The sequence below is a fragment of the Sycon ciliatum genome, chromosome 13 (assembly GCF_964019385.1).
Source record: "Sycon ciliatum chromosome 13, ocSycCili1.1, whole genome shotgun sequence".
Classification (NCBI taxonomy): Eukaryota; Metazoa; Porifera; class Calcarea; order Leucosolenida; family Sycettidae; genus Sycon; species Sycon ciliatum.
Genome location: NC_088655.1, coordinates 25,591,484 through 25,619,092, shown reverse-complemented (window position 1 = coordinate 25,619,092; position 27,609 = coordinate 25,591,484). Strand labels below are relative to the sequence as shown.

The following is a 27,609-nucleotide window of genomic DNA, read 5'->3' as shown; positions in this document are numbered from 1 at the left end:
TACACTGCCCTACCCCTATCGCACTACAGTGCCCTACCCCTATCGCACTACACTGCCCTACCCCTATCGCACTACACTGCCCTACCCCTATCGCACTACACTGCCCTACCCCTATCGCACTACACTGCCCTACCCCTATTGCACTACACTGCCCTACCTCTATCGCACTACACTGCCCTACCCCTATCGCACTACACTGCCCTACCTCTATCGCACTACACTGCCCCACCCCTATCGCACTACACTGCCCCACTCCTATCGCATTACACTGCCCTACCACTATCGCACTACACTGCCCTACCCCTATCGCACTACACTGCCCTACCCCTATCGCACTACACTGCCCTACCCCTATCGCACTAAACTGCTCTACCCCTATCGCACTACACTGCCCCACCCCTATCGCACTACACTGCCCCACCCCTATCGCACTACACTGCCCTACCCCTATCGCACTACACTGCCCCACCCCTATCGCACTACACTGCCCTACCCCTATCGCACTACACTGCCCTACCCCTATCGCACTACACTGCCCTGCCCCTATCGCACTACACTGCCCTACACATATCGCACTACACTGCCCTACCCCTATCGCACTACACTGCCCTACCCCTATCGCACTACACTGCCCTACCCCTATCGCATTAATTTCGTCTTTTTCGTCCAAGTAGCTTTTTGACTAAATTAAATGCCGGACTAATATCGATTTGTCCAGCTATTCAATACACTCTTATGATCCATGGACGAAATTTACTGCCGGACGAACTCCCTTTCTTTGGAGTTGAACGAAATTATTGACCGACGAAATGTTATTGACCGACGAAATGTTCTGCCATGTATACGCCCGTCGCAAGAGATGCACGCAAATCTGAAAATGCACTGGATGTGCACCCACAGATTTTCTCTTCTAGCAACGATAGCGGACAAGATCAGAATGAGAGAGATCAAGACTTATAAACACCTCAACGCCCTGCCAGTTGCAGCAAGACTATAAATACTGTACATGTATAGGAAGAAAATTTCGTCGGTCAATAATTTCATCCAACTCCAAAGAAAGGGAGTTCGTCTGGTTGTAAATTTCGTCCATGGATCATAAGAGTGTATTGAAAAGCTGGACAAATCGATATTAGTCCGGCATTTAATTTAGTCCAAAAGCTCCTTGGACGAAAAAGACGAAATTAAATTCCAGACGAATATTTCTGCTTTTACAGTAAATTATAACCTCCCAAGAGTGTGCAACTCTGCATATGGGATGTCCGACGGCGAAAACTCACATCAGTTTCTCAGGTACGTTTTGTACTACGTACAGATGAAGGATAGCGTGCGCGCAATCCGAATATCTGCCATGATCATGCTCGGGATTCGCATACGCGCAGTGAGTTTCTGTCAGAGAATATTTTACATTACACCGCTGCTCGCTAAACACAGGCTGGAAACGTATACCAGCGACACTGCACCGCGTGATGTGAGTTTTCGCCGTCGGTGAACCCCATAGAAAGGATATCAGCAGTTGCACACTCTTGGGGGCTAATAATACTCTTGGTTTCAGCTGCGAGTGTCCTTCAAAAAATCTGCCACATCATGCAGGTGGCACAGGGAATGGTAAGCGAGACGTCATGTCGCCTGCATGCACTATGTCTCACCCCTTATTGCTTCAAAATTCTAACCAAAATTTGAGCCCATGAGCACTTGAAGAAAAGTCATACCATGGGAAAGCATAATTCAGTCTCTGCCCTATTTTGTCAAAACCCAATGCAGGTGGAATCCCCCCCCCCCCAAAGTAGCGCTATGGACCTTAGACACAGATTTCACGGATACTGAACTGACCAGCACAGCCTGCTCAACTGAACTGACCGGCACAGCCTGCTCAACTGAGTTGACCAGTACAGTGTACAGTGAACTTTGAATTACACTTTGCTAATTTCGAATTATCAGCACAAATCCAATGCATTTTCTATGTAAGTGGAATCTGTGGGACTTCTAATGAACCGGACGTGTCCAGTTCGAGGTTCAAATTATCAGAAACTTTATGTGGGAATCGTATTGACAGAAATCGGTCCTGGAAAACTTCTAATAATTAAGCACTATGTTCGAATTAAGCCATATTCGTATTATGAGGATTCCACCTATACATGTATTACACTGCGTAAGGACGCTGAGAGACTGTACAAGAGACAACCACTATGGCGTACAGACTTCACCGTAATCTGAAGAAGGGCAGAGGCTTCCTGGAGCGTCATCTCTGAAATCAGGCATTCATTGTTGCAAGTGCCGAAACGTCGTGATATAACGGAACTGGTTCGGATGTCCAGCGCTACGGTAATGGGTGTGTCCACCCGAATTCCTTATTTTGTGGATAGTTAAAGGGGAAGTTAAGGCAAAAATTAAAATTTCACCAGTTGTAGTCTTCAGGGTGCTGAGTCGAATGGTCGTGATCCGAGGAAGCTGAGACGCTCCATTCCTACTTGAATCCCAATCGAACTCGCGCACTTCCACCGAAACTGGGTGACTGCGCCCTACTAGATGGGGATTTGTATGCAAAATGTCACTAAAAGCGCCATTTCGTTCTTATAAAAGCATGGATGACCGCGAGTGGCCCATATGTTGTAGTCTTTTGGACGCTGAGTCGATTGGTTTTGGTCCGAAAAGGCTGCGATGCAGCGTTCCTCCTTTATTCCCAATCGAACATGGTTGAACAAGCGGTCACGTGCTCCTGCGTACACCAGTCACCTGGTCACCGTGCCTGCAGGGTACAACTTACTAGCCTGTTTGACCTTTTTTGGGTGCACTCCTGTCACTCGAGTTGAACTCGAGTTGAACCTTGGTGTGAAAGTTGTCGCCTGCTGGCATGGTGACCAGGTGATTTGGGCACCCAGGAGCACGTGACCGCTTCTTCAACCATATTCGATTGGGAATAAAGGAGGAACGCTGCATCGCAGCCTTTTCGGACCAGAACCAGTCGACTCAGCGTCCAAAAGACTACAACATATGGGCCAATCGCGGTCATCCGTGCTTTTATAAGAACGAAATGGCGCTTTTAGTGACATTTTGCATACAAATCCCCATCTAGTAGGGCGCAGTCACCCAGTTTCGGTGGAAGTGCGCGAGTTCGATTTGGATTCAAGTAGGAAGGGTGCGTCTCAGCTTTCTCGGACCAAGACCATTCGACTCAGCACCCCGAAGACTACAACTGGTGAAATTTTAATTTTTGCCTTAACTTCCTCTTTAAGCGCACTGATAGAGCTTGGCTATCGTTACGGTGTTGCGACACACACTCACCATCCATATTTGGGATAAGAACAACAATGTCTCCAATCACTGTCAACAGTATGACCAATCACTGTGGCGTGGGTAGTTCCGGCTGATGCTGATGTCCCACCTGACACACATCAGTGGCCACCAGGACTCTAGCAGAGCACAATCTTGCTATCCTGATGCACACAATAGCACCATCACACACACACACACACACACACACACACACACACACACACACACACACCACACACACACACACACACGCGCGCGCGCGCACGCACACACACACACACATATGTTCAGTCCAGTGCTAACGGGTTTGGGGTTGCTCGATGCAATGCACAAGTACGCAGCCCAGTGTCTGCAGAGTGCAGGTCTGGGGTTGCACAGCGCCCTGAACCAGCAGCGCACAGCACATTTACAGCATGAATGAATTATTAATTTTGTGTTTCTCAATCTTAATTAAAGTCAGTACTCCAAGTAAGGGTAACATGAATGCAACTAACGTATCCCCACCCCCACCCCACCGCATAAATCGACTTGAGGCCAACCATGAGGCTCTGCTTACCTGTAAAGGAGCATATTCAGTGAACTAATTGATGGCCTCAGGAACCCCCCTCCCCCGCCTTTATAATAATTATTATGTCGCACCAATATGCAATGTAGAAGTAGAAGACCTTCCTACGCCCCTGTAAATAGTGTAATATCACTACAGCCGTTAGTAAGACCGTAATGCACTGGACTGTACTCGATCGAAGTTGCCTACCTTTCGAGAAAATACGCCCGCTCCTGGTTTACGATACGTCCTGGTTGGCTGGCTCCGAGTCCGAGTGCCTGGGACTCGGAGGTAGTAGACTACTGCTAGAATCCGAGATGATGTAGCGGGCAGCTAATAATTATATGGATCGGTTGATGGGACTGCTAGAGTACTGAAGTCTGAAGAGGACCTATCGCTGCACTGCAAGGACCATGACCATGATAATAATAAAATTAATTAAAAATATATACCGTAAAATCCCGCCAGAGCGCCCTACTGGCCCTATAGCCCTACCTCCTTGACGCTGCGCATGCGCTTCAGCTTTTCAGTTTAGGTGGGGAGGGGCGGATGGGCGAGTCCTACTTGTCGCATTCAGACTTCAGTGCTACATCATCAGTACCGGTACATGAAAAAGTACTCACCCTACGAAAACTGTTCGTGCATCCAGCTCGTACACCGACCAAAGACAAAGGTGAAGAGCCAGGAGTCGCGATCCTGTTCACTTGCCTTGGCAAGACAAAACGACATCGCGCGCGCTATGCTACGTAAGTAAGGTGCTCGGTATTTCACTACATGCAGTATACTCCATGCCTCCTAGATCCGGTATCCTGGCCGCGCCTATCTAGATATCTACCAACGGTGCAACGCGTGGTCGCGCGTGCTGTGCACGTGCACGGCAGACATTTTGTTGCAGTCCGTTTTCGGATGCGCATGCACGAGGAACATGGAACTGCATGCTTCTTGCATGAGCTGTTTCGGATATTTCGTCTCCTGGCTTATTTCGCTTCGGCTCTGCTGAGACCTAGACCTCCTTTCACGGAATATTACTCAATGACAGGTGAGTTGACCAGTTCCCTAGGCCCTAGCCCTTTGATTCATTAAATTTTGCTTGTCTTTACTCTTTCACTTACGAAAAGTGTTCTGATTTTAGGTGGAATGCAATAAACAACGGAAAAGCTGACAGGATCTCTTTTCTAAATTTAGCTTTTCCGCTGTCGAGGCATCCTTTTACGGAATACTCAATGACAGGTGATCTCTGAGTTGACCAGTTTCCTTCGACTCACTGCTTATGCTCACCCTTTCATTTACGGAAACGTGAGCTGATTTTATTCGGACTTAGATCCATTCGTATCTCTTTACCCTTTCCCACAGTGTCCCAAGAATGCGAGTTCACCTTCTGGACGGTAAGCCTTATGTTGCTGCTGAGGCTTAGATGTGTTGTCGAAATACTCATGTTCATTGTGCAAGCAAGGCACTGGTTTTGCTTCCGGCATTCCGTGTCCCGACCAAAGGGTAGAATCTGAGTTTTACAGTTGCATAATATGTTGGCAGTTCCCAATCTGGAGGTAAAGGTTCAAGGACGCATTGACTGAGTATGCATAATTCGCATATCAGGGAAAATCCCCATTATGGACAGGTTCAGTGACTTGTTTGTTTCATACGAAACAAGCTAATACAATGGGTGCAGTCTCGTCTCGTGAAAATCTCGTTTTCTATTTTTTTAATGAATTAATTTATTTATTGGGAACACAACCCTACAAAGAGACATGTGGAGACAAACACAAGACAAGACACAGGGGATGTAGGGACGACGTGCCGATGTACAGGGAGCAACTCGACCGACCAGGGGTCTCGGCGTTAGCGTTGCAACCTGGCATCGAAAAAAAGAGGGGGGTTGCATGGTCAAGTAGCAAAAATAATAATTTGGTGCGAGAAAGGGGCGCTAGTATTGCTCCAAATAATATAAATACGTGTAATGACTAAACCAGAAGGGAACAAAGAAGAAAGAGAACAATAATCATAACAAGCAAGTACTAGTAGAGACTAGAGACTAGTAGAGAGGTAAATACTAAATGGGTCTCAATATCATCGTCACAGGTACTGTGTGGACCACAGCCATCTCTTTCGGATTAGATCCTTACATACGTTGACCTTGAAGGTTTGGTGGCGTCTTGAATGAGGTTCGTGAAGCAGGAGGTCCGCAGGCAGGTTGATCCAGGGTGTGATGGCGAAGAAGGGGAAGGATCGCAGGAGGTAGTCAGGGGCTGTGGAGGGGGTGTCCACTTCAGCTGGAAGGCATGGTGCGTCTGACGTTTTTGCCGTGTGCACATGCTAGCTACGGCAGGGGGCTTGGTTGGTGGCAGCATGGCCTTTACCTGGGGAGGCCCTGGAATGTAGTGCAGCTTGAACAAGTATGACAGGGCTGCCACCATCCGACAAAGCTGAAGACTTTGGAGGATGGCTCCAGGTCCCAGGAAATGCAGGGCACGTTGCTGAACCTTGTCCAGCTGGGCCATGTTAGTTGCGGCTGCGCTCGACCAGACCAGTGGGGCATATTCAAGTAGGGGTCGCACGAATCCCTTGTAGACCGTCACTCGACCATGGTCGTCCAGGATGGGTGCTGCCTTTCGTAGGAAACCCAGCCTTTGGGAGGCGCGCAGTGCAACACTGCGAGTGTGCGCTCTGTAGGAGAGAGTAGGGTCGAGCATGACTCCCAGCAGCTTCAGGGTATCTGTCTCCTGGAGTGCTTCCCCTCCAAAGGTGACCGGTGGAGTGCAGGGGGGAACGTGCTTGCGATGTAGAGTCATGCGCTGTGTCTTGGCTGGCTCAAAACAGATACGCCACCTGCGGCCCCACTCCTCAAGACTGTTGAGGGACCCTTGGAGGGAGGCAGTGGACTGTTGGAGATCGTCAGTTGGCTGTACTAAGCTGTAGAGTGTGGTGTCGTCTGCAAAGCTGCTCAACTGCGTTCCTGGAGTTAAACATTGTTCAATGTCAGAGGTGTATAGAAGGAGGAGGCTGGGTCCTAGGATGCTGCCTTGGGGGACACCAGCCTGGATGGGTTGAGCATCTGACGTCTGGCCTCCAACCACAACGCGGATGTTTCGGTTGGTGAGGTAGTCCTGTAGCCATACAAGCAGGCGTCCGTCGACGCCGGCCTGCTTTGCTATGTAAGTTTGTACAGCACTCCTGTGTGCGATACCCGGTCAAACGCACCGGCAATATCCACGGCGAGGACCTGGACACAACCGCCAGTACTTATGGTGTGGACCCATTCATGTTGGAGAGCCGTTAAGATATCTGCGGTTCCTCTACCACGTCGGAATCCAAACTGGCTGTTTGGCAACACCTCATGCTTCTCTAGATAGTTGACCAGTGGCGTGTTTACAATGCCCTCCATGACTTTCGACATGATCGTTAGCAGTGATATTGGTCGGTAGTTAGATGCCAAAGATCTGGAGGACCGCTTGTGAACTGGGACTACATGGGCAAGTTTCCATGCCCCAGGTTGCACACCGGCTAAGAAGCAGAGCTCGTACGATTGGATTTGTTTACTCGAGTCTGGGCTGTTTGATTGTGAGTAGCGCCGAGACTGCACTGCCCCAAATAAAATTGTGTGCCGGTAAAGCAAGAATTACAATCTGCAATCTGTTTGTAGTACGTGCAAGAATGTGCTGTACATAGGGACCGGCGGATTCTGCTCGAAAAGGTGGCAGATTCTGCTCGAAAAGCAGTGAAATTGGCAGAACCATACAAACCTTATGGCGGGCAATTCCTCGAATTCTGCTCCATTTTTTCATCCACATACCCAACATCAAGAGTGCATAAACAAGAGTATGCAACTGTGGTTATGGCCCAGTGCGCGGCGCGCTGCCTTCATTACGTAACTTGCCTTCATCACGCTCTGAAAGCATGCATTCAAACTCACAATTTCTCGTACGAGCCCATCCGTTTTTGCTCGATTCGTTCCAGTACCTACGCGATCTCTGAAGTCTGGCGCGTGAACTCCAGTTGCGTACAAAAGTTCATTTCCAACCAGAGGGAAAGTGCGGTGTTTGATTTTCCGCAGTGCGCGGACTGCAGCTGAATGATGTAATGAAGGCAGCGCGCTGCGCATCTGGCCCATAGAAAAGAGATCACAGTTGCATACTCTTGTTTATGGACTCTTGCCAACATGCATGAAACTTACCAGAAAAAGTACCGAATTCTGCCAATTTTTCTGCTGGCAGAATCTGCCTGACCCTAGCTGTACATGAATCGTACTTCCTCTGCTGCTGTTTCAGTTGCTGTCATGTTGCTAAAGAAGGATTCAGTGACTCATTTGTTTCATACGAGGCGAGTCAATGAGTCGGTCTGGCTTAGAACCTTTCGCTGTAGAAGAAATCTACTGGTATCTATTGGAGAAATAATTGCATTCATTGGTTATAAAATAGGGTTAAGACAAACTCACAGAACAAAATACCATCGGTCCCTTGGTGTTCGTCCTAGGCTAAACTCGGAGGTTCGACTGTATATCATTCATACTCACCAAAATATGTAGAACACTTTATTAAAAGTAGAAAGGAAAAGGACATATGGAACGAGTTAAGAGTAACTCTCCACCACTGTAACTAGATACAATATACAGTCAGAAAGTGCAACAACTAGGCACAAAACTGACAGAGTACTGAGACATTCGACGTCCTGACACCTAGCTTCAACACATCTCCGTAGCGCTAACCGACAGCCTTCCAACTTGGAAGGTTCAAGGTTATGGAAATTTATTAGTGCCTTGTTTATCTCTCAGTACCTCCAACCATAATATCCTTGCCCCTTACATGTATATCCTCAGGATCAGTGTAGTTGTTGGGACGAAGTGTCTGGCTCAACAATGTATTTGTCTACATGTTAATACATCGTAACATGTTTATTTTTCCTCCTTTGCTGTGTTGTTTTTAGACAATCGTGGACTAACACTTTGAAGTCATTGAACTACTTCCAAGAGCTGTATCGACGTTAACATGATTACGATTTCAGTGCAATATGGTATGGGATGGTATGGTATTGATTTATTTGAATTCGGTATCTCAACAGTACATTGTACAACTTGGGAAGATCCGATGACCTTATCACGACAAACCCATGACTACAATTATGAACACAGGATCAACAAAAACATCTGCGACACAAAAAAAAGGGCGAGCACGTTTGGGAAAGGGCTAACAGCATGACCAGCGTATAAAAAAAGTATCACCACCACTACCCACATGTTTCCAATGCACAAGAACATGATTATGCAAGTGCCATTTTCTGCAAGAAAAGGCTTGCATGATTATCAATGCGTATAATACGGTATTGATATGATGTAGAGGCCATCATCTAGGGCATTCGTCGATTGGTGACATAAAAAACAAGAAATTTAGCAATAAAAACTGCTTTATGGCAGCTTTCTAAAAAAAAGGTATTGTGTTCTAGTCCTGGGTCGACCGGTCCTTTATAAAATTGCTTCCAAACTGGCCTGTCTAAAAAGTAAGAAATTAACGAAATGTGATTGCCGAAAATTTCACACAAAACCTCACAATAATCCCACACAGGATGAAAAGCGAGAAGACCTTTCCCCCTCGTATAGCCCTTTCCCAAAGGTGCTCGCCCTTTTTTCGCCCTTTTTGGAAAAGCCCGTTTCTTTCGCCCTTTATTGCGTTTTTGGTGAATATCGCCCTTTTTTGAGCTTTTTTAGCTGATAAAGTGCTAAAATCTGTTTGCTCATGCATGCCATCACAGTTTCCGAGTGCTCCATGGGCCTTGGAACGCCGCTTTTTGGGGGCAACAAGTAATTAGTTGGTGAAGCTTGTACACAATGCTGTAAAAAGTGGTTTGTTTTTTAACTTTACTTCCTGTTTTGCCTTTCGTGGACCCATAAATGGAAGAGTTCGTATTCATTTCTCAGCTTGGGTTCATATCTGAACATGTTGCATGGCTATATGCTTCACTGAAAAAGAGCACTTTTTTGCCTGTTTTCACTGAAAAAAGAGCACTTTTTCAGCATATTTTGAGGGACGCGAAAAGCACTAAGTGCGAATTAAAGGAGCACCTTTGGGAAAGGGCTACCCTCGTAGCCTCTTTACCATGAGTCCAAGGCAATTTGGAAGCAATTTGATAAAGGACCGGTCGACCCAGGACTAGAACACAACAACTTTTTTTAGAAAGCTGCCATATTTAAAGCAGTTTTATTGCTATAATTTCCAATGGGGTCGAGCACGCGTCTGCAGTACAGTACGGTATCACAGGCTGTGACAGAGTCATATGATCGTACGAGGATACAATCAATCACGTCCCTGACAAGAAGTCAGGGAGGGGCGGATAGGAGAGACGGGGCGTTCTGGCGAGATTTTACGGGTATGCATGTCGAGACTAGAGAGGTTAAGTTGCACGTTTTTTGCCCTTTTTCAAAACGCGGTGCAAATCTCCCGTTACGTGTAGTTTTTAGAGGTTAAGTTACACGTGCGACGTGACGTGAAATTTTGCCTGGCAGGATTCAGGTTTAGTTCGCACAAATATCAAATTTTCCAACAAACTCGATACAACTCGATAAAACTCCGGAAACTCACACAAATTCGATCGGGATAACCAAGCGAAACTTCCAAAAACCCACGTCATGAACTTACGTGCGGACAGTCAACTCACGTAAAACACGTCAAATTTTACGTGAGTTTTTTTACTTTTGACGTAAAAGTGCACGGACGTAAGAATTTTACGTGAAACTTAACCTCTCTAGTGCGTCGTTTGCCCCGGTGGTCATGACGGCGTCAGGTGGTTTTGGGCGTTCGGCAACCAGCCTGTATAAGAGAATCGCATCGCTGCTGGCTGACAGACGTAATGAACCATATTCACATGTCATGGCATTTGTCAGGTGCCACATTTCCTTTGCCCTCCTAAGGTCATGTATAATGTGCCTTAGAGGGTCTAGAACATTATTTGGAAAATATCAACAAAGAATGGATCAACAAGAGCCTCCCGCCACGCTGGCGGTTTCAGAGGCTGCTATTGCTGTTTAGTAATTTTTTATTATAATATTTTTTAGGGCTTTGTTATGTCATCGTATGTATTTGTGCAGGCGTTGTGGCCGGATTCCCAGTTCGTGGCAACTACTGTACACACACCCTCTCAACCAGGTCACTAATCACCATGCTGTACACACACCCTCTCAACTGGGTCACTAATCACCATGCTGTACACACACCCTCTCAACCGGGTCACTAATCACCATGCTGTACACACACCCTCTCAACCAGGTCACTAATCACCATGCTGTACACACACCCTCTCAACCAGGTCACTAATCACCATGCTGTACACACACCCTCTCAACCAGGTCACTAATCACCATGCTGTACACACACCCTCTCAACCGGGTCACTAATCACCATGCTGGACACACACCCTCTCAACCAGGTCACTAATCACCATGTTGCAACACACACCCTCTCAACCGGGTCACTAATCACCATGCTGCACACACACTCTCTCAACCAATTCACTAATCACCATGCTGTACACACACCCTCTCAACCAGGTCACTAATCACCATGCTGTACACACACCCTCTCAACCGGGTCACTAATCACCATGCTGTACACACACCCTCTCAACCGGGTCACTAATCACCATACTGTACACACACCCTCTCAACCAGGTCACTAATCACCATGCTGTACACACACCCTCTCAACCGGGTCACTAATCACCATGCTGTACACACACCCTCTCAACCAGGTCACTAATCACCATGCTGTACACACACCATCTCAACCGGGTCACTAATCACCATGCTGTACACACACCCTCTCAACCGGGTCACTAATCACCATGCTGTACACACACCCTCTCAACCGGGTCACTAATCACCATGCTGTACACACACCGTCTCAACCGGGTCACTAATCACCATGCTGTACACACACCCTCTCAACCGGGTCACTAGTCACCATGCTGTACACACACCCTCTCAACCGGGTCACTAATCACCATGCTGTACACACACCCTCTCAACCGGGTCACTAATCACCATGCTGTACACACACCCTCTCAACCAGGTCACTAATCACCATGCTGTACACACACCCTCTCAACCAGGTCACTAATCACCATGCTGTACACACACCCTCTCAACCAGGTCACTAATCACCATGCTGTACACACACCCTCTCAACCGGGTCACTAATCACCATGCTGGACACACACCCTCTCAACCAGGTCACTAATCACCATGTTGCAACACACACCCTCTCAACCGGGTCACTAATCACCATGCTGCACACACACTCTCTCAACCAATTCACTAATCACCATGCTGTACACACACCCTCTCAACCAGGTCACTAATCACCATGCTGTACACACACCCTCTCAACCGGGTCACTAATCACCATGCTGTACACACACCCTCTCAACCGGGTCACTAATCACCATGCTGTACACACACCCTCTCAACCAGGTCACTAATCACCATGCTGTACACACACCATCTCAACCGGGTCACTAATCACCATGCTGTACACACACCCTCTCAACCGGGTCACTAATCACCATGCTGTACACACACCCTCTCAACCGGGTCACTAATCACCATGCTGTACACACACCGTCTCAACCGGGTCACTAATCACCATGCTGTACACACACCCTCTCAACCGGGTCACTAGTCACCATGCTGTACACACACCCTCTCAACCGGGTCACTAATCACCATGCTGTACACACACCCTCTCAACCGGGTCACTAATCACCATGCTGTACACACACCCTCTCAACCAGGTCACTAATCACCATGCTGTACACACACCCTCTCAACCGGGTCACTAATCACCATGCTGTACACACACCCTCTCAACCGGGTCACTAATCACCATGCTGTACACACACCCTCTCAACTGGGTCACTAATCACCATGCTGTACACACACCCTCTCAACCAGGTCACTAATCACCATGCTGTACACACACCCTCTCAACCAGGTCACTAATCCCCATGCTGTACACACACCCTCTCAACCGGGTCACTAATCACCATGCTGTACACACACCCTCTCAACCAGGTCACTAATCACCATGCTGTACACACACCCTCTCAACCGGGTCACTAATCACCATGCTGTACACACACCCTCTCAACCAGGTCACTAATCACCATGCTGTACACACACCCTCTCAACCGGGTCACTAATCACCATGCTGTACACACACCCTCTCAACCAGGTCACTAATCACCATGCTGTACACACACCGTCTCAACCGGGTCACTAGTCACCATGCTGTACACACCGGGTCACTAATCACCATGCTGTACACACACCCTCTCAACCGGGTCACTAATCACCATGCTGTACACACACCCTCTCAACCGGGTCACTAATCACCATGCTGTACACACACCCTCTCAACCGGGTCACTAATCACCATGCTGTACACACACCCTCTCAACCGGGTCACTAATCACCATGCTGTACACACACCCTCTCAACCGGGTCACTAATCACCATGCTGTACACACACCCTCTCAACCGGGTCACTAATCACCATGCTGTACACACACCCTCTCAACCGGGTCACTAATCACCATGCTGTACACACACCCTCTCAACCAGGTCACTAATCACCATGCTGTACACACACCCTCTCAACCAGGTCACTAATCACCATGCTGTACACACACCCTCTCAACCAGGTCACTAATCACCATGCTGTACACACACCCTCTCAACCAGGTCACTAATCACCATGCTGTACACACACCCTCTCAACCAGGTCACTAATCACCATGCTGTACACACACCCTCTCAACCAGGTCACTAATCACCATGCTGTACACACACCCTCTCAACCAGGTCACTAATCACCATGCTGTACACACACCCTCTCAACCGGGTCACTAATCACCATGCTGTACACACACCCTCTCAACCAGGTCACTAATCACCATGCTGTACACACACCCTCTCAACCGGGTCACTAATCACCATGCTGTACACACACCCTCTCAACCGGGTCACTAATCACCATGCTGTACAGTACACACACCCTCTCAACCGGGTCACTAATCACCATGCTGTACACACACCCTCTCAACCGGGTCACTAATCACCATGCTGTACACACACCCTCTCAACCGGGTCACTAATCACCATGCTGTACACACACCCTCTCAACCGGGTCACTAATCACCATGCTGTACACACACCCTCTCAACCGGGTCACTGTGTGTCGTGCGCAAAAGAACAGCACATGCAGGCCACTGTAACAATCTCAATGTCCACGTGAAAACGAGAGAGTCATACCCCCTCCTTTCCCCAAGGTGAATGAATCTAGGGCGAGAGATTTGCAGTTTGAAAATACCAGGTGGCAGTGCTTTAGGAAAGTAGAAATCATTTATATAAATGGCTGCTTTGGAAATTGCGGTGCCTTGAAAAATGAAATAAAAAGGTGCTTTGAAAATAGAAGTACGAAGGCAAAGAGACAGTAAAAATGAAAAGCAAATGCAGGAATAAAAGACGAGCAGAATGTGATTACGCATACCGGTTCAACCGGCAACAGCAATTATTTGTGAAAATGGCTGCTGTGAAAATTGCACTTCCTTAGAAAAATTAAAGAAGTTGCCATTTGAAAAAGCATTGCAAAAAAGTGAAAAAGGGTAGCCAAAGTGAAAAAGGATAGGCAGAAATGAGGCCGCGCAGAAGCTGATAATTCTATGGGTATACCGGTTCAACCGGAAAGAATTTTTACAACATGTTCCGCTATTCGACATGATGACGTCGGACTAGTGCACTGCTTTTCCAGCAGTGTCTAAGCTCAAATAGTCAAATACGGACCTAAAGCGAGGTTCTAAGTCACAGAGATAGAATGTAGAGATATATGTATAATGTTTTTGAGAATAAAAAGAAATTGAATGACAATTCAACACAACTCAGACAATCTATCTAGACTCTACACATGGGTCAGGTACTGTGCACGGAGCGAAGGGCACGCGCGGGGAAATCCAGCATTCTGGTTCCGTGCAACTTTGCCCCAGCACGCGGGGCCCATGGTGCTGCACTGCTAAGGAGTGAAAAAAAATACTTTGTGATCATGTACCAATAAAAGGAGCTAAGTCAAAGCTAAGGGAGAGCAGTCTCTAGCGAGTCATGTAGCAATTGAAAGGCCGAGAAGAAGAAGAAGAAGAAAGGCATACTCAAAGGAAGTAGTGCTTACGACAGCGAATGCAGCAGGCAAATGAAGAATATCGCGACTAAATGAGTGAGTGGGAGCGGGAGACTAGGTGAGAGCGAGAGCAAGCGAGAGCGAGAGAAAGTGAAGGAGAGAGCTCAGTCTAGAGTCTGAGGTGAACCAGAAAAACGGACAGAAAGATGTACCGGCAGACAGACAGAAGGACTCACAGGAAGAGAGAGAGACAGACAGAACAAATTCTCGCCGCGATCCAGTATTGATCAATCATGGCCACCATCACCATCATCATCACCATCATCCTGTGTCCACACACAAGAAAACAACAAGACGCAGTAATAACTACTTGTACTACACGTACACAGGGCAGAACAACAGAGACCAAAAATCCTTCTCGTGATTCCGATTTTCGTGTTTCAGAAAACACTCATCATTCGTCTGATGAGTGTTTTTTGAAACACGAAACTCGGAATCACGAGAAGGATTTTTGGTCTCTGTTGTTCTGCCCTGTGTGGTAAGCTCTGCCCCTTTTGAGGTATTGAGCAGTGTTTGCAGCAAAGACTACAGACACTTTGTGTATTGCATGTACAGTAAAACCTGGTGTAAGCGACCTCTGGTTTTAGCCACCACCTGCTCTTAACGACCGTTTTTCCATGCACCGACAGATCTACACTGAACCTGTTGGACCTGGTTCTAACGACCACCTGGCTTTAACGACCGCTTTTGCTTGCACCGTGGTACCGTGGTACCGTGGGATGGTGCTTGCACCGTGGTACCGTGGGGTGGTGCTTGCACCGTGGTACCATGGGGTGGTGCTTGCACCGTGTGGTGCTTGCAACGTGGTACCGTGGGGTGGTCGCTTAAATCAGGTTTCACTGTACAGTGATGGCAACTGAAATCCGACCCCTGACTTTCGTGATCGAGCGCGGCGCCGATTCTATAGTGCGTTTCAAGAATATAGATCTCTAGACTTTTTCACATAATTCAAATTCGGTTGGAGTTTTTCAAAAATTTCTTCGGGATATTGCTCAGGCAGCTCTCCCAGTGTTACTTATATTTTAATTTGAAACCTACTAACTTTCTAGACGATTGGATAACACACGTCCATTTTCGGAAAATTGTTATGCACAAAATGATCACAGATTATGAGGTATAAATGCTGGCCTAAGGTTCTTATTTGAAACCAGAGGTCAATACTTTTGAACACACAGTAGCGGTCTCTTGGCAGTGTAGAAACGTGTGCTGGTTTGTTTTTGGAATCAATGTGAGTGCACCGAGCTGGGGTCGGATTTCAGTCGCCCCCATTGTAGTGAGTATTAGAGCGGGACAGCCATGAAGTGAACAACACAACAATGTATACTGTACACTGCATGGCAAATTTCTTTTTTATAATTCACGGTTCGAGTCAGACTCGGCTAGAGGCCGAGTTTTCCGCATCCGTAGGAACGCCACCACCCTTCAAGGGTCAAGGCGCAGGTGCAGCTCCCAAAGCGGTGGGAGGTGAGGAGATCAGCTCACCAGCAAAGTGGTGAAAGACCGAAAATCCCATTCACTGACAACTGAGACGACAATTTCAGGCATGCCCTGTTACCAGGGATACCGCACAAAGCCAAAGGCTTGACCCTCTATGCGATAATAAATTATACACATACGTATGAGCGATTTTCAAGGAGACAACAATGCTATCAGACAGAAGAACAGAATAGTCTCCAAGAAGCAACATGTCAAAATGCCGCTTACACGGCCAGCCCTATGAATCTTTTTGCCGGAAAAAGACAGTTATTGCAATCCCCGACACCGTCCAGCCTCTCGACTGTCAGCAGTGTACACTCATGTACTGTTTTACTACTGGGATTGCTTAATGTGCAGACAGACTGGTGAGAAACAACAACTCGCAACCAAGTGGAAACCAGGCTGTGCACGAGGGAGTGAGACTCAGAAAGTCTCTCGGCTCCAAACGCACGTGCGTTCCGAGCATGTTGAATGTACTAGAAAGACATAGGAGCACGTTTCCAATGGACCGTGACAGGGATTGCTTACCTTTTTCACACGTCACTTGGGTTACAGCAGGTTTTTCATGTCTTCCAACAGTTCTGGCACAACTCCCCACTCCTGAATAATCTCGCACAGTGCAACATATCCATCGCGATGATAGTCCTGAATCCACCCGATCATCTCGTTGTTATGCGCCGTTTCGCTCGACATCTTCTCCAACCTCCGCACTTGGCTCTTGGTTAGTAATCCCTTGGTCTGCAACCTGCGCCTTAACTCGACACCGTCAAGATCTTTCAATGGCAAGTCGATTTTCGCCACATAGTCGGGGTGGTCGAATGGGTCATCATAGACTGCATAAACATCAATGAAAAGAGCATGCAAGCAGCCATGCAGGATACACTGAACACAGAATAATGACAACTTCACGATAAAGCTCAATGGAGTTAAACTTATTAATAGCCGGCCGTCACACAGTGGTTGCAGTGCATATCGGCAAAGTGTTTCCCCTAGTGTGATACGAAGAATGAATCAAGCTTCGACGGCGCATTGCAAAGCGTTTCCCAAAGCGCGATATGAAGAATAAATTAGGTTCCGAATGGCTAGGTGACAACACGGTGAAATGCAGGATCTGCTGGCAGAGTAGAGATAGCAAGTAACTCTGCCATGCAGGATTAGCCTGTACAAGAGCCCCCCCCCCCCCTCCCCATCCTCCTGGTGTAGGAGAGAGTTGAGTGTCCTAACATCCGACACAAGGAACAGGCCTGGCCTGGACTTTGTCCATCATGCAGCTCTGCAAACGTGCAAGCGCCCGCTTCTGATGAACACAAGCCTGTGCATTGAACAGGTTAACAACTGAATCGCCGGGCCCCGCAGTGATACGCTGGACCGCTTGCAGGGGCATCGGAACCGGTGCGGCAGGTGCGGCCAAAGTCGCAACAATAAGTTTAAATAGTGATTATTGGAGCAATGAAATCTTGTACTGTAAAGCAACTTATTTTCGCTGGCGATATCATTTCGCTGATTTCGCCGCTTGGTACCAACTGGCCAAAGTAAGTGGCAGGCCAAAGTTTGTCACCGAGGGAAATGATGCATGAAAGAGGCATGGCTGCATGTGAAAGCAACAGCTACCGATCGTTTCTGTCTAAACCCCAATCGGCCGAAAAAGTTTCAATTCGAGATCGGCCAAAGTTTCTCAGCAGCCAAAATTAGTTGATATACAGTAGGCTCTTTTGGCACAATTTATCAAAACCTTTTCCAGATGGAGAGCCTTTTCGTGGGTCTTTTCATAGCCATACAAATGTAGGATACCTTCCAATGCCCCTGGCGTGTTTCACCACTGTACTGTCTACAGCACATTTAGCAATGTGTGCAATGGCAAATTGTGCCAGCTAGGAGGTTGTAGCGGGTCAGATGAACCACTACATGAGCGAGTAATACTGACAGTACTAAAAACTACTAAAACAATCTGCGCGCACACACATACAAGCACGCGCACGCGCGCGCGCGCGCACACACACACACACACACACAAGCGCGCATGTACGCATGTATGCATGCACACACTCACCACACACACACACACACACACACACACACACACACACACACACACACACACACACACACACACACACACGGATTCAACTAAAATAACACACTCCATACATCAATATTGCTCTAGCATAGCGCTCAGCATAACACAGTGCACCAAATGATGCTGCGCGGCTTACACATCTTCTTTTTCGCCGGTGGCGCCTCCGCTCCGCTACTGAAATTAGAAAGCACAAAGAAGAAAGAAGAAAGGACCTACATGTATAAACAATGGACCATGTCAGGCGGGATAACAGAGAGAGCGCAGAGGAAGCAGATGATGGGACGGACAGTGAAGGAAGCAATGAGTCGGAGAGCGACGATTGTAGTGATCGTGAGAGTGCCGGTGAGCATGTTAGTGTTGTGCGTAGGTTTCGTGGTAGCAAGTCTTCAGTGTACAATCATCTGTTGGCTAGTCCTGATTGTTGCAATTCGTATTCCGACTCTTCATTCACTGTATTGTGCCGTGGTCGTCATGGTTATGGACTACAGTTAAAAGTTTTGGAAGCCATCTGTCAGCGTTTGTATACGCCTAATTTGTGTGTACAGAATCATAGTATAATTGGGTTGAAATTGTTCAAGTAAAGTGTCATGTTTGGTGCGGCCAAGCTTGGCCGTTAATGTTCTAGGTGTAATGTACTGCTGTTATTTGTTATCACTTTGTCCTTCCTTCTTCCTTTCTCTTCTTTGTTCATTTTTCAGTTGCAAGTTTAGTGTTCGTACACACATTCGTTATTGCTCTCGCTTTCATTGTTAAAATTCACACTTGTAAATTTCACTGCTGTTGTTCTTAGTGTTATTTCTCTAACTTAGATTTTCTATAATAGTTCAATTTTGTTTTCAGTGTCCTTTAGTACAACGAAGATTCCTGATGAGTGTTGTACGAAACATGTTTGAATCCCTTTTTTTCTCTACACAATTTCTTCACATTTTTTCTTCGTTTTATTGCACATTGTCTCCACAGTTTTACATTACATGAATACAGTGTACACAAATGTCGATCCAGCTTGTATTACTGATTGCGGCTACATGTATAAGTTACGAGTTATGACTAACAGTCCACCAAGGTAACGAGATGTATACTTATCGGCCCTTTCTTCTTTCTTATAAAAGTAGCACTATTGGCTCAACATCCGATTTTTAATCAGCATCAAGAAGAGATTGAAGATGCATGAAAATGTTATGTGCATTCATGGCCAGTAGAGGCAGTTTGATAAACTTAACTGGCAGAAAATTTTTTCGGTCAATAAATTTTTTTCTTTTTTCGGTCAATAATTTCGTCCAGCTCCAAAGAGAGGGAGTTCGTCCGGTTGTAAATTTCGTCCATGGATCATAAGAGTGTATTGAAAAGCAGAATATATCGACACTAGTCCGGCATATAATTTAGTCCAAAAGCTCCTTGGACGAAAAAGACGCAATTAAATTGCAGACGAATATTTCTGCTCATACAGTTGTGCTCCAAACACCAGAGTGCTGAGTCCTGAGTGGCAGACTACACACCAACACAGGTGACGGGTGACTGCTTGTGCATGTCAGTTCAAGTTTTCATGCACTTGGCATGGTCCTCACACAGCGTGACCACTACGGCGTTGCTCGTAAGTTAGCGTGCCTTTACAACAGTAGCTAGCGTGCAAGCTAGCGTGCATGTGTGAATGAAAGTATGGCTCAGTATCATTATTATGCTGGGCAGGAGAAGATTCACCCAAACTCACTACTATAAGCAGTGTAGCAGGACGGGGAAACCAATACAGAAAAACCTGTCAAGGCAACCACTCTGATAAGGTGACCACATGTTCTAGTGGACCACTACAACCAGGACCAGGGGATGGTATTTCCAGTCAAATGACCCTGGATAAGGAGACCACCTGTACACGGGAACCACATTTGTAAGGTCCCTTGAGCGGTCGTCTTAGACAGGTTTCACTGTACCATGGATACTTGTGTAAAAATCAGTTATAGACTGGTGTTCACATCCTGGTCATGTGACTAAATGTGTGGACAAACTGGTCATGGCCTGCAGGCGCGTGCCCTGTATGGGTTCTTGGGTGCCCGGAACCCCCCTTTTTCGCTCAAAATGTAGGATTTTGCTTCATTTTTTGGAAGAAAGGAACCCCCCCCTTGAAGGACACCGGCGCACACGCCTGGCCTGTGGACAGTGGAACCAACATGGCCAACATCGTGTGACCCATACATACCAGCAGGGGTCGAGTGGAGTTGGAACCAATATGGCTGCCCCATAGTGTCATGTGATAGATGTGAAACAATTCAATGCAAATACTCTGCACTAAATGATAGATCATAGGATAGGTGCTACAACACCTTGTGTTAGTTGATACTTTGAAGTAAAATTAACTACCGTAAAAGCCCGTGTATAGGCCCCGGGCGTATAGAATAGCAGCCTCGATTTCCTGGACGTATACAAGGGCACGGGCGTTATTTTGGAACCAGGCGTATACTTGAAATAAGGATAGCAGTAAGTATTGGGTATCAGTACCTGTACATGTACTGGTGTTGCCGGCATACCTGGGCGTATACATAGGTATGGGCGCTATTTTGCAACAAAAGTGTTGACTTCCCCTGACTGGGCGTGTACACGGAGGGTGGGCGTAATTTCGAGTGGGCGTATACAGGGGCTTTTACGGTAATTGCTAAAAATGAAGACCTTTCAAGCTGGTGCCGGATGAAAGAATTCGTGAATGGAATAAGTTAAAAAAAATTACGGCTCACTCACACCAAGTTTGAGAGACACGTGGTGGGGAAGTGGAGCATCGACGTTTTTTCTTCTTCTTTACCACGACCTAGTTTGCGTTTGCCTGATGGAGCATTACAACCAAGTGATCCGACTGTATGTACATGTAAATGTTCGCAATCGCACTTCGATAACAAGCACTAACCACTGTGCCAAGACACACATCTTGGGCACACTGCAAGAAGACCTTGGGCTCTGTTGGGAATGCCAAAGTAAAATGATAATTAATATAATACACACTACGACTCTGATCTACTTGTAAGTTGCCAGCTATCTCCTTATCTTTTTAAAGTCACTTGAATTTTTCTTCATATTCTCCAGACCATGACCAACTGTTATAGTTTCGTGCATTACTAATACACTGCTATCGGGTGTTGAGGAATGGAGCGCCGAAGAACGACCAGCCTAGAATTTCATCAACCGCAGCATACCAATGTATACACGGTGACTCAACTGTGCATTGACTGTAATACATGAAAATAGAAACGGCCTAGGCTAGGAGGCTGACCCCCCCCCCCCCCCCCCCCAAGTTATTCAGCAACAGACAACACTATACTCACTCTGCTTGTTGCTGTTGATGCAATCGACCTCGATGCATACCCTTCTGTTCCGACCGCTTGACCCCACGCCTGACCCCGAGCTTCACTGGACAGCAAAACATGCACGCACATCAGAATACGTGTGCACACATATGTGCAGGGCACACATACATGCACACACAAAACAGTCTCACACACACACACACACACACACACACACACACACACACACGTGTACGCATACATGCACGCACTCACCACACACACACACACACACACACACACGCACACACACGCGCACACACACACATACACGCACACACACGCACACACACACACACACACACACACACACACACACACACACACACCGATTCACCTAAAATAACACACACTCCATACATCAATATTGCTCTAGCGTAGCGCTCAGCATGACACAGTGAATCACATGATGCTGCGCGGCTTACACTTCTTCTTGGGTTCCTTTGTCGTTGGTAGCCTAGCCGTTGGCACCTCCGCTCCGCCACTGAAAGTAGAATGCACAAAGTAGAAAAGAGAACGGACCTATAAGTTACGAGTTATGACTAACAGTCCACCAAGGTAACGAGATGTATACTTATCAGCCCTTTCTCCTTTCTTATAAAAGTAACACTATTGGCTCAACATCGGATTTTTAATCAGCATAAACAAGAGGTTGAAGATGCATGAAAATGTTATGTGCATTCCTGGCCAGTAGAGGCAGTTTGACAAACTTTACAGGCAGAACATTCCGTTGGTCAATAATTTCGTCTACCTCCAAAAAAAGGGAGTTTGTCCGGTTGTAAATTTCGTCCATAGATCATAAGAGTGTATTGAAAAGCTGGACAAATCGACATTAGTCCGGCATTTAATTTAGTCCAAAAGCTCCGCGGACGAAAAAGACGCAATTAAATTGCTGACGAATTTCCTGCTGATACAGTGGTGCTCCAAACACCAGAGTGCTGAGTCCTGAGTGGCAGACTACACACAAACACAGGTGACGGGTGACTGCTTGTGCATGTCAGTTCAAGTTGTCATGCACTTGGGATGGTCCTCACACAGCGTGACCACTACGTCCTTGCTCGTAAGTTAGCGTGCCTTTACAACAGTAGCTAGCGTGCAAGCTAGCGTGCATGTGTGAATGAAAGTATGGCTCAGTATCATTATTATGCTGGGCAGGAGAAGATTCACCCAAACTCACTACTATAAGCAGTGTAGCAGGACGGGGAAACCAATACAGAAAAACCTGTCAAGGCAACCACTCTGATAAGGCGACCAGCTGTCCTAGTGGACCAATACAGATAGGACCAAGGGATGTGATTTCCAGTCAAATGACCCTGGATAAGGAGACCACCTGTACACGGGAACCACATTTGTAAGGTCCCTTGAGCGGTCGTCTTAGACAGGTTTCACTGTACCATGGATACTTGTGTGAAAATCAGTTATAGACTGGTGTTCACATATTGGTCATGTGACTAAATGTGTGCACAAACTGGTCATGGCCTGCAGGCGCGTGCCCCGTATGGGTTCCTGGGTGCCCGGAACCCCCCTTTTTCGCTCAAAATGCAGGATTTTGCTTCATTTTTTGAAACGTTTCCCGCGGGAGGCCCCCGGACCCCGGAACCCCCCCTTGAAGGGAATCAGCGCACACGCCTGGCATGTGGACAGTGGAAAAAACGTGGCCGACATAATGTGACCCGTACATACCGGCAGGGGTCGAGTGGAGTTGGAACCAATATGGCTGCCCCATATTGTCATGTAATAAATGTGAAACAATTCAATGCAAATACTCTGCACTAAATGATAGATCATAGGATAGGTGCTACAACACCTTGTGTTAGTTGATACTTTGAAGTAAAATTAACTACCGTAAAAGCCTGTGTATAGGCCCCGGGCGTATAGAATAGCAGCCTCGATTTCCTGGGCGTATACAAGGGCACGGGCGTTATTTTGGAACCAGGCGTATACTTGAAATAAGGATAGCAGTAAGTATTGGGTATCAGCACCTGTGCATGTACTGGTGTTGCCGGCATACCTGGGCGTATACATAGGTATGGGCGCTATTTTGAAACAAAAGTGTTGACTTCCCCTGACTGGGCGTGTACACGGAGGGTGGGCGTAATTTCGAGTGGGCGTAAACAGGGGCTTTTACGGTATTTGCTAAAAATGAAGACCTTTCAAGCTGATGCCGGATGCAAGAATTCGTGAATGGAATAAGTTCAAAAATTTACGGCTCACTCGCACCAAGTTTGACAGACACGTGGTGGAGAAGTGGAGCATCGACGTTTTTTTCTTCTTCTTTACCACGACCTAGTTTGCGTTTGCCTGATGGAGCATTACAACCAAGTGATCCGACTGTATGTACATGTAAATGTTCGCAATCGCACTTGGATAACAAGCACTAACCACTGTACCAAGACACACATCTTGGGCACACTGCAAGAAGACCTTGGGCTCTGTTGGGAATGCCAAAGTAAAATGATAATTAATATAATACACACTACGACTCTGATCTACTTGTAAGTTGCCAGCTATCTCCTTATCTTTTTAAAGTCACTTGAATTTTTCTTCCTATTCTCCAGACCATGACCGACTGTTATAGTTTCGTGCATTACTAATACACTGCTATCGGGTGTTGAGGAATGGAGCGCCGAAGAACGACCAGCCTAGAATTTCATCAACCGCAGCATACCAATGTATACACGGTGACTCAACTGTGCATAGACTGTAATACATGAAAAGAGGAACGGCCTAGGCTAGGAGGCTGACCTCCCCCCCCCCCCCCCAACCAGTTATTCAGCAACAGACAACACTATACTCACTCTGCTTGTTGCTGTTGATGCAGTCGACCTCCATGCATACCCTTCTGTTCCGACCGCCTGGCCCCGCGCTTGACCCCGCGCTTGACTGGACAGCAAAATATGCACGCATGTCAGAATATGTGTGCACACACATGTGCAGGGCACACAAACATGCACACACAAAACAGTTTCACACACACAACAACACACACGCACGCACACACACACACACACACACACACACACACACGTGTACGCATGCATCCACGCACTCACCACACACACACACACACCATTGGACCATTGGACGCCCATCGCCGGAGGCGATGATAGCGATGCTACAGCAGAAGCCATAGCAACTTGTGCTGGGATTGCACCATTCTACAGCTTGCAAGGCTGAACAATTGACCGCCACTATTCAGCCTGGTCTACACCACACAGCTATAAAGTGGCTTTTTCTGGCCAGTGAATCCCTACTTTTTGGTCTTTTTTATTTTTTTCCCGCACACACATCACACCACATACTCCGGCATGCACTGGCTGTTGGTAACCACCCAGGAGAATGAAAGAAAAGTCAGGAAGAGTCTGAGAAAGAGAAGAAAGACGTGTGTGACCATAATCGTCGGGAATCGAACCCGCAACCTATCGATTGGAAATCGCTGCACATACCACTGCACCATATGGGACACACACACACACACACACACACACACACACACACACACACACACACACACACACACGCGCGCGCGCACACACACATACACGCACACACGCACACACACACACACACACACACACACACGGATTCAACTAAAATAACACACTCCGTACATCAATATTGCTCTAGCATAGCGTTCAGCATAACACAGTGCACCACATGATGCTGCGCGGCTTACACTTCTTCTTTGTCGCAGTTGGCGCCTCCGCTTCGCTACTGAAAGTAGAATGCACAAAGAAGAAAGAAAAAAGGACCTACATGTTTAAAGTTACGAGTTATGACTAACAGTCCACCAAGGTAACGAGATGTATACTTATCGGCCCTTTCTTCTTTCTTATAAAAGTAACACTATTGCCTCAACATCCCATTTTTAATCAGCATCAAGAAGAGATTGAAGATGCATGAAAATGCTATGTGCATTCATGGCCAGTAGAGGCAGTTTGATAAACTTTACTGGCAGAAAATTTTGTCGGTCAATAATTTCGTCCAGCTCCAAAGAGAGGGAGTTCGTCCGGTTGTAAATTTCGTCCATGGATCATAAGAGTGTATTGAAAAGCAGAATATATCGACACTAGTCCGGCATTTAAATTAGTCCAAAAGCTCCTTGGACGGAAAAGACGCAATAAAATTGCAGACGAATATTTCTGCTGATACAGTGGTGCTCCAAACACCAGAGTACTGAGTCCTGAGTGGCAGACTGGACACAAACACAGGTGATGGGTGACTGCTTGTGAATGTCAGTTCAAGTTTCCATGCACTTGGGATGGTCCTCACACAGCGTGACCACTACGGCGTTGCTCGTAAGTTAGCGTGCCTTTACAACAGTAGCCAGCTTCATGTGTGAATGAAAGTATGGCTCAGTATCATTATTATGCTGGGCAGGAGAAGATTCACCCGAACTCACTGCTATAAGCAGTGTAGCAGGACGGGGAAACCAAAACAGAAAACCTGTCAAGGCAACCACTCTGATAAGGCGACCAGCTGTCCTAGTGGACCAATACAGATAGGACCAAGGGATGTGATTTCCAGTCAAATGACCCTGGATAAGGAGACCACCTGAACACGGGAACCACATTTGTAAGGTCCCTCGAGCGGTCGTCTTAGACAGGTTTCACTGTACCATGCATACTAGTGTAAAAATCAGTTATAGACTGGTGTTCACATCCTGGTCATGTGACTAAATGTGTGCACAAACTAGTCATGGCCTGCAGGCGCGTGCGCCGTATGGGTTCCTGGGTGCCCGGAACCCCCCTTTTTCGCTCAAAATGCAGGATTTTGCTTCATTTTTTGAAAATTTTCCCGCGGGAGGCCCCCAGACCCTGGAACCCCCCTTGAAGGGAACCAGCGCACACGCCTAGCATGTGGACAGTGGAACAAACGTGGCTGACATAATGTGACCCGTACATACCGGCAGGGGTCGAGTGGAGTTGGAACCAATATGGCTGCCCCATATTGTCATGTAAAAAATGTGAAACAATTCAATGCAAATACTCTGCACTAAATGATAGATCATAGGAGAGGTGCTACAACACCTTGTGTTAGTTGATACTTTGAAGTAAAATTAACTACCGTAAAAGCCCGTGTATAGGCCCCGGGCGTATAGAATAGCAGCCTCGATTTCCTGGGCGTATACAAGGGCACGGGCGTTATTTTGGAACCAGGCGTATACTTGAAATAAGGATAGCAGTAAGTATTGGGTATCAGCACCTGTACATGTACTGGTGTTGCCGGCATACCTGGGCGTATACATAGGTATGGGCGCTATTTTGAAACAAAAGTGTTGACTTCCCCTGACTGGGCGTGTGCACGGAGGGTGGGTGTAATTTCGAGTGGGCGTATACAGGGGCTTTTACGGTATTTGCTAAAAATGAAGACCTTTCAAGCTGGTGCCGGATGCAAGAATTCGTGAATGGAATAAGTTAAAAATTAGCGGCTCACTCGCAACAAGTTTGACACGTGGTGGAGAAGTGGAGCATCGTAGTGTTTTCTTCTTCTTTACCACGACCTAGTTTGCGTTTGCCTGATGGAGCATTACAACCAAGTGATCCGACTGTATGTACATGTAGATGTTCGCATTCGCACTTGGATAACAAGCACTAACCACTATACCAAGACACACATCTTGGGCACACTGCAACAAGACCTTGGGCTCTGTTGGGAATGCTAAAGTAAAATGATAATTAATATAATACACACTACGAC

At 47.0% G+C, this 27,609-nt stretch overlaps 1 protein-coding gene across 5 annotated transcripts in view; it reads right to left on the bottom strand.

Annotated features, from left to right (window-relative positions):
* The window catches only part of LOC135829468 (uncharacterized), a 169,987-nt gene that overhangs the window by 68,008 nt on the left and 74,370 nt on the right, over positions 1–27,609 (bottom strand). For 3 of the 5 annotated variants that reach the window (XM_065341869.1, XM_065341870.1, XM_065341871.1), the window contains exons 17-20: positions 25,586–25,623; positions 24,708–24,792; positions 22,335–22,393; positions 21,889–21,973 (exon numbers count right to left, since the gene is read on the bottom strand). In XM_065341869.1, coding sequence (XP_065197941.1) covers positions 21,889–21,973; positions 22,335–22,393; positions 24,708–24,792; positions 25,586–25,623 — 267 coding nt within the window. Of the gene's footprint in view, positions 1–14,035; positions 15,297–17,034; positions 17,340–18,719; positions 18,758–21,888; positions 21,974–22,334; positions 22,394–24,707; positions 24,793–25,585; positions 25,624–27,609 lie in introns of those variants that run through there. The other 2 variants (XM_065341872.1, XM_065341873.1) reach the window with 2 other exon arrangements.